This window comes from Cimex lectularius, unplaced genomic scaffold (genome assembly GCF_000648675.2).
Source record: "Cimex lectularius strain Harlan isolate CLEC.00 unplaced genomic scaffold, Clec_2.1 scaffold8, whole genome shotgun sequence".
In the NCBI taxonomy this organism is placed as follows: domain Eukaryota; kingdom Metazoa; phylum Arthropoda; class Insecta; order Hemiptera; family Cimicidae; genus Cimex; species Cimex lectularius.
Genome location: NW_019392656.1, coordinates 1,610,713 through 1,619,035, shown reverse-complemented (window position 1 = coordinate 1,619,035; position 8,323 = coordinate 1,610,713). Strand labels below are relative to the sequence as shown.

Sequence of the window (8,323 nt, the reverse complement as noted above, 5' to 3'; positions counted from 1 at the left end):
CGTCGGATAAAAAGGAAGCTAATTTTAACATGTCGACGAGGTAGATGGGACTTAGAAGCTCTTATATTATTGAGAGAGGAGCTTTTATGATTAAATCCCAAACAGCTCTAACTTGGATATTTCATGATTATAACTTTATGCCGTCAGACGCACTGAATTGTGGGCGTGCCTGTCCCAGTTACCGCCCGTTATCTCGTAGTGAAGTTTATTAAGCTAGCCCAAGTTCTCATTGATGCTTTAATGAGATCGAATCAACAGGTTATTTGGAATATAACAATATTAAAAAAAAATACACCGCTCAACTCCCTCCACGTTTGTAGGAGGGGAGCGATCAGGAAGTGTTTCCGGTGTTGTCAACGGATGTTCTCACCTGTTCTTTCAGACGGTCGCAACAGGCCAGTGGAAACAAAGCAGACGCGTTGAGGATCCATGGATAAAAAGTTAATATCGTAAGTGTTTCCATTTCTCCGACGTTTATCGGACGATTTTCTCGCTTTTTTCACGGACGAACCGTGAGATATAAAGTTTCTCAACTTTATGACCCCTGATACGGCCTCGTTTTTTTTCTCTTCTTTTTATCTCGAACCTGAGATAAAGGTTTGGAAGACTCATTTAAAAATCTGGAACTCCCGGTGGCCGGCGGTTCACGAAAGAGGCGTTGCGAAAAATCGATTGTAAATAGGATTAATAGCCGAGTCTATCCGGACGATTACGTAAATAAGGAACAATGAGAATATTGTGGAAAGAGGGAAAGTAACGGATATTGCTCCTTGTGGTCTCCTTTCCGATTTTTTCGTCTATTCCTCTATAATAATCACCTGTGAAAAGATTCAATGCAAATTTCAGATACAGACGCTGAAGACGATGTGAGTACTTGCCCTAATTATATAATAAACTCATAGTGTAAAATTATGAGTTCGAATGTTGCATACGTTGTACTACTAACAAACCTAAAAGAAAATTATCTTTTATACAAATAATAAATCATGCATAACATTTGTCAAGGTCTGATTATTAAAAAACAATATTTATAAAATTTTGGTAGATTATAAGCTATTGAACTAACTACAAGTTTTGTAGATTTGCGCAGAAAAAATAACTTTAAAAAATATGTTTGCAACATTTACTACAATAGTAAAAATTTAGTGGATTTTTTCTTTTAATTCTTTTTGCCTCGTTGGTGAGAATCTTTATATCTTGTGAGATATCCACCTGTTGTCTGCGGTATGATAAAATTACCGCACAAATATAAACAAACAACAGTATAAACTTTAATTATGTATTTGGAGATCGTGAGTTGCGGTCTGGTTTCACGTATGTTTTAGAAAAACATTTTCTTTATCGTGCCTACGTTTCGATCTTTATTGAGCCCTGAAGATGATCTCAATAAAGGTCGAAACGTTGGCACGATAAAGAAAATGTTTTTCTAAAACCGTTAGCCAATGCAGACCGCACCTCACGATCTCCAAATAATCATTGGCTAACGGTCACTAAACACCACACAGTATAAACTTTCCTGATTTAGTAATCTCAAAAACAGATGAAAAATTACAGTTCGACATATACCGAAAACCGACAGCAACTGCCATCATACAAGTCGATCGTACATCATACAAAACAACCAACCCAACACAAAATAGCAGCACTGAAAAACATGACTAGCCAAAGACAAAATCGTATACTAATTAAAAAGTACACAAGCCATAGCACAGAACAACAGCTATAACACAAACGCATTCAATAAAGTAATAAACAAAAAAAGTTCCACCAAAACAATACCTCAAAAATATAGGCTAAATAGAACTAACTTTTTCAACAAATTAGGCATAAAAGTACTACAAACCATAAACACAATAGGAAAATTACTAAGACAAAACATCGACAAGAGACATATATTGGGTTGTCCGGAAAATAATGCAGGATTTTGGTATTAAACAAAAAAAAAGAAACTAGTTACTTTAAAGCAATGTTCTTTAATCAAANACAAATGAGTAATCCTGTAAACGTAAACAGAATATTTTATATAGATTTTTTTTAATGAAAACTTAAAATCCTGCATTATTTTCCGGACAACCCAATACATCGGACTGATATGGCGAAAATTAAAAAAACAAATACAAAGAACATACCGTTTAGGTACAACGAAGAAAATAAAATTACGCTACTCACCTTATAGAAAATAACAAAGAACCTTCGATGTACTACAAGCACCTACTGTACAACGTACAAAAAGGGTAAAAAATGAACATACTCGAAAAGTTATAAAAACATACACAATTACATATAAAATAGTAAATACATTAAAATAATTACTTAGGTTGACAGGACCAGTTAAAATGCCAAAACGAGTCTCAGTTAACAAAAATCAGCGAGGATAGGCAGACCAAGACCATCTACCCGTTAAACCACAAGAGGAATTCTCACAATAGGTCATTTCAGCCCTAACGCATCAGTTTTTAAACCGAGAAGCACTCACACACTAACTTATTCTTAAAAATATTGTTTCCTATTTACATACCATTCACTCAAGTAGGGTGGTGGAGTATCGATAATTACCCAAACTGTGTTACTACACAATCACTCTGAACGCACATTATAGAGACAAAACTATATACAATAAAACAACCATGTTTCCTCCAAGAATCGGAACAGGGGACCTAGATACTCCCTGCCGTGCACAAGTTCATTTCTCAAATCGGGTGGCATTCCTACGCGCTCTATATAAGGAGCCAAGGAATTCACCCTTCAATCAAGTGGGACACATCGAGTGACTTTTTTCTACCTGCCGAACACATACGCGGGTTCGGGTTAGAAAAATGTTTTTATTTGTGTTCAAAATCATCTTTGCCAATGCAAATATATAACTGAAAAATGGTACAAAAGTGATCGAAACTACTACTGTCTGTAATTAAAAGCAATAAAACACAAAAGAACATACGATAAGATGGTTCGCGATGGTGTTTCGTTCTGTCGTATGCCCTAGTGGTATTTAGGTTATTCAAAATTTCATTTAAGTAGTTCAAAATTGGTTTTTATTACAGTACATTTCTTGCTCATACCTGAATGTATTTTTCTAATTGCCTTGTTCATGTGTATGGAATATTATGTTTGAAGACCCTTTACCTTCACGTTGGATTTGCGTGGTATAAGAAAAGGATTTATATTCTTTAACTGATTGTGTACGTGCGTGTTGTACCAAATGTCATTTTTGCTTACTCAAAGGTCTAAGAATCGCCTTACTTCATCTGCCCGGACTATCGATTTTTATTGACTGAACTTTGATCGTGTTTGTTGTTTAAAGTAACGTAAATTTAAACTAAAAACACCATCTGTCCCGCCCTATGAAATCTGAATCTACAGGGTTTTAAAAGTTATCCAAATAATTCAAGTTGAAACTTGTTAATGCGCGACGTCAGTGATGGCCTTCGCGCGGGACGTTCGTCTGAAACGGTCATCGTTGTTGTTTCAAGCCACACGGTCAAGCAATATTGAAGGCAAGTAGACGTAAAAGTTACAAGGGTACTGAGAATTAGTATGGCTGATCTATAAACAAATTAAAATCCGATTTTTTAGTAAAAGCAAAAAATAAATAAATGTACTAACGTAATGCTGAAAAAAACATTAATCAAGATGTGATCATTGTAGAATATGTGTCGTAATTCGAATAGTTCACAAAGTAACAACTTTTAAAGATTTTTTCTTTTACAATTACTTACTTTTATGATTTTTTTTTCAAAATCTTTGTTCCACTTTCTTGGTCAAAACTCTCGAAATTTTAAAGAATACGAAAATTTCGTCATTCGGGCGGTTCGTATTGTAAATTCTACAACGCATATTTATGCTTGGTTTCAATGTGACTAAGGTTAAATAAAATAATTTTTTTATATTTTCGGAAACTATTTAAGAATCTGTTGAAAAAAATTGCGTGCGTTGTAGGCTGAAGTGAACCAGGGCTGTCGATAGCCCTGGAATTTAACTTCGGTGGGCAGGAATGAAGAATTTGACGGCGGTTCTGACCTCGGAGTGCAAACAACGCCGCAGTAGGCGATTCTCACAGTTTGCCGTGAGAAGTCTAATTCGGGCGAACAAACCCACCTATGAAGATGGCGAAATCCCGAAACACGTCTGATAGATGAAACAAGCGTGTATTGACGGACCACGATGATCGGAATGTCTACAATGTTCACTGTTTACAAACTCCTTCTTACAAAATATCAATTTGTACCTATAAATAAACGATTATTTGCGTAGTTACTATACTTACAAAAAATATGTAAAAGATACAAACTTCTTTTTTGATTCTTAGACAGACGATCCAAACTATTCCTTGACAATAAAATTCTAATCTACAACACATTACTTAAACCGACATGGATTTACTGTATGGAAATATGGGGCTCAGCCAAAGTCTCGATCTCCTACCGAATCCAATCCTCTCAGTTCGAAACCTAACGTTGTGTTGCAAGGCCTCCTTTCTATGTGTCCAATCGCACCATTCACCATGAACTCAACATAATTTATGTTTAAATGAAGATACAACAAATTCCACTTCTCACTCACTTGTCATCTCATTCCCCCAGTATCCTCAACACACTTTCCGATAGTCCACAACGCCTTATAATATATTCTCACATACTGCTTGCTAACTGTGCACGTAACGTAACATACGGGGTGTCAGTATTGCAAGCAGGTCTCCAGAAGAAGTGCTCCAAGAATAATTTACTTACTTCTAAGAATAATTTAACGATTCAGGATGATTTCGTTTGAGGCTGGTGTGTGTGTTGATATACACACACAGATACAGATAAATACATAGACCTACACAGAAACGTAAAATGTGTTCTGCAGTCTCCTCATCTTCCTGGCAGTATCTGCACCCTGTCTGTACTCCTATTGTGCTTTCTTATTTCGCAGCGTTCTGTCAGGAGTCCAACCAGCATCCTGAATTGTGGCTGCCTTTCACTAATTCCTTGTAAGTTGTGCAGATGGACCTTCTATGAATCTCTTCGTGTGCCTCATGCCTTTGATATTGTTCCACCAGGTTTTGGACTTATTAAGGGTCCATTTTAAGATCTATGTTCTTTTGTGGCATGCTGCTAAGCAACTGTAGGGTTCTGGGCCCAGAGAGTATGGACTCCTTTTTGGCCAACGTGTCAAACTTTTCGTAGCCTCTATGCCCCGAATGTCGAGGGACCCATGCCAGGATCAGGTCATTACTGTCACTGACTTCCAAACAGTTCCAAACACTCTTTGCCTTCGACTGCAGAGGCTAGAGCCCTAAGTACTGCCTAGCTGGCAGAGAAAATAGCTTTCTTCCGGGAATGTATTTCTAGTCTTTTTATTTCTCTGGTGCATTGTTCAATCGCTATGATTTCAGACTGGAAAACTGTAGCATACTTGCCTAGGTGTACCGTCAGTTCGGACTTGGGGTTCTTCCGAAAGACCCCAGCTCCCGTACCCTTGTCGGTTTTTGAGCCGTCAGTATACCAGTAAGAGTTTGCCTTTAGCGTTTTCCTTTGACCCATTCTTCCCGTTCTGGTATCAGAACTTCGTCCGTTTTAGTAAAGTTGTACTTTGAAGTAGTGGCATCAATTGTCATGCCTAGAATGGCATCTGCCTGTATCTCCTCCCCAGTTTCCATTGTTTATTTACATGGCCTATCCTAGCAGAAGTTGACCATTTATGAGCCTGTGGGCTTGGTCTGTACCAAGTTCGACAAGGAAAGAACCGATTTGATACGTACAACAAGGAGGACAATGGCCACCAACATTTTTAGAACTAAGATTTTTTTTTATTTATTAAAAACTCAACTTTGGTTTAATTTAAAATATTCAAGATTTAGTAATGCTAATTCAAGCCATCTACGAGCAATGCTAATTATTATATTTAAAATGTACATAAATACATCATTGATTGTAAAACATATTTAATATGTCATATAAAGCATGTGGTAAATAAATTCCCTCTTATTAGGGGTACTAGTAAGAGGAAAAAAACAACCCTAACTGAAATGCCTTTTCAACTCGAGTGATAGTGGTGACAAGTGAATGCTTAGGTGACTTATATCGGGGTGTCACTACTATTCTGGGCAATACTAGCCAACTATATTCCCTATCACCATTGTATTTGCTTGTTGTGGTTAATTCTACTAAATTCAAATAAAACGAAAAAAGAAAACATGTAACGTTTGTATTTTTTAGGTAGGGGAGAATATGTCCCGGGATGAGGTGTCAAAAGAAGAACTACCCCAGACGTTTACCGTCAAATATCTAGGATGTCGAGAGGCCAGGGGTCTGTGGGGCATCAAGCATACGAGAGGACCGGTCGACTCCCTTGTTTCGGCGGCCAAGATGCCTGGGGCTACCGCACCTCCGGTCATGTCGTTGACCGTGACTCCCGAAGGGTGCAGCCTCCACTCCGCCAATTCTCTGGGAGTCACGAGGAAACCTTTCCCAATCGAAATCATATCTTACGGGGTGCAGGACCTCCTTTACACCAGGGTCTTCTCGATGATCGTCGTGAGGGATGCTGGCGACCCGAGGAACCCGTTCGAGTGCCACGCTTTCGTCTGCGAGTCGAGGCAGTCGGCGAGGCGTCTCACGTATTGTCTGGCAGCGGCTTTTCAGGAATATTCGAAAAGGGTCCGTTCCGTCGCTCCGAAAGAAAGGGTCTGGGACCCGCCGAAATTTGCTATCGACCTGAGAACTCCCGAGGAAATCGAGGTAGAGATGCGCATTGACAGCGAGGCATGAACTGAAAAGTCAAACAAGCAAATTTTGCAAAATGTAATAATTCTAAAGTTTTATTGTTGCTATAATTATCAGTATTATAAATAAGTGAAGTTTAAAGTCATTTCACGCATATTCTATATCCGTACGGTTTTCCGTTATTTTACTATGCCATCTCTGCTCGTAACTCTCACAGTCTATTTATTTATATACAATAATTTCATCTCGGTAATTTAAATGAAATGCCATCAATAGTTAATAGTCCAAATCCAAAGTCTTATGATCTTTAAATAAAATATTATACTCGTAGCAGCACTCAACCCAGACTCAAAAATGCGATATAGATTTGTGATGTTTTCCGTTTCTCCTTCCAAATAATAAACAAAAAATCAAAAAGAAATGTTTTATTATTGATTGGCAAAACTTTTATTTTTTGAATTTTGCCATTAGTAGTGATGAAACCATGATGGTTTTTATCTTGCAATCGTTGTAGTGTTTGACATAGTTGATTATTAAATATAATTTGTTGTAAAATTTACGGATATTTCAACTTGTATCCACAATCACAAACAGAATGTACGTTCTAGTGTTTTTTGTTGATACAGACAAAATAGTAATAATATCATTAATCATTTTGAGAATTCCTACAGCAAGAAGCCCTCTCTAGTCGTAATTAAAACTACAACTTCTTATCCCGATCCATTGCTTATCTCAAAACTCTCAGCCTACTATTTTGTGCTTGTTACCATTTTTATAGCGCAAATCACGTCTGTTTGTATTTTTGCACTTCACAAGCACTTAAAAAACTGACCAAGTGCCAGTCCTAGCTTAATTTTTATTAATACATATTTGAATTGTTTGTACTTAAGATAAAAAGTAGATTTATAACAATAAATTAAATATATAAATGATTTATATATAATACTCCATATGTTACTTTATATCATTATTGTTTCATAACAATGTCAAAAGTGTATAATAATGTTGTACATATTTGATTTCGCTTAAAAGCTTAAATTTAATATGCAATACAATTTTGTAAGCTTTAAACAATTTTGCTGTGTGATAAAAATAAATGTTTTATTTTTAAATGTGTTTTTTAAATCAGTTTTTCTCAGGCCAATATTCTATCAACTTTTTTTTTTAAATTTCGTTTCGTAAAATAATTATACAGAATAATTGGTTGGTAAACGAAAAATAATATTCCTCATAAATAAAGTGTATAAATGAAAATTCAGTGTTGAATTGAAGTAAAAGCCCAACAAACTGGTCGACGTTTTATTTTAAATATTTTCACGTAATAATTAATCAATAAAATTTTGTAATGTTAAACATTAAATATAATCATAAGCGTAATTTCGCATAAATTTAACGATGAAGTATAATAATGGTTAATTTAAATTATTCAGAAATCGTGAGTTGCGGTCTGGTGTGATGTAGGTTTCAGAAAAACATTTTCTTTATCGTGCCCACGTTTCGATCTTTAATGAGATCATCTTCAGGGCTCAAAGTGTTTGTCTTCTGTGTAATTGTGCCATTCTTGCGTGTCGTGACGTGTGAGTGTGGTACATTTAAACATGAAATACATAATACAT

At 36.3% G+C, this 8,323-nt stretch overlaps 1 protein-coding gene across 2 annotated transcripts; it reads left to right on the top strand.

The window, feature by feature from the left end:
• The first annotated feature begins 365 nt into the window (after positions 1–365).
• On the top strand, positions 366–7,787 carry LOC106669757. Of its 2 annotated transcripts, none has more exons than XM_014399454.2 (2): positions 366–449; positions 6,201–7,786. In XM_014399454.2, the coding sequence occupies exon 2, from the start codon at positions 6,213–6,215 to the stop codon at positions 6,750–6,752; it is 540 nt and encodes a 179-aa protein (XP_014254940.1). In that variant the 5' UTR covers positions 366–449; positions 6,201–6,212; the 3' UTR covers positions 6,753–7,786. The 2 variants fall into 2 exon arrangements, with proteins under 2 accessions (XP_014254940.1, XP_014254939.1); XM_014399453.2 differs by lacking the exon at positions 366–449 and adding an exon at positions 609–866 and having other exon boundaries at positions 6,201–7,787.
• Positions 7,788–8,323: the final 536 nt, after the last annotated feature.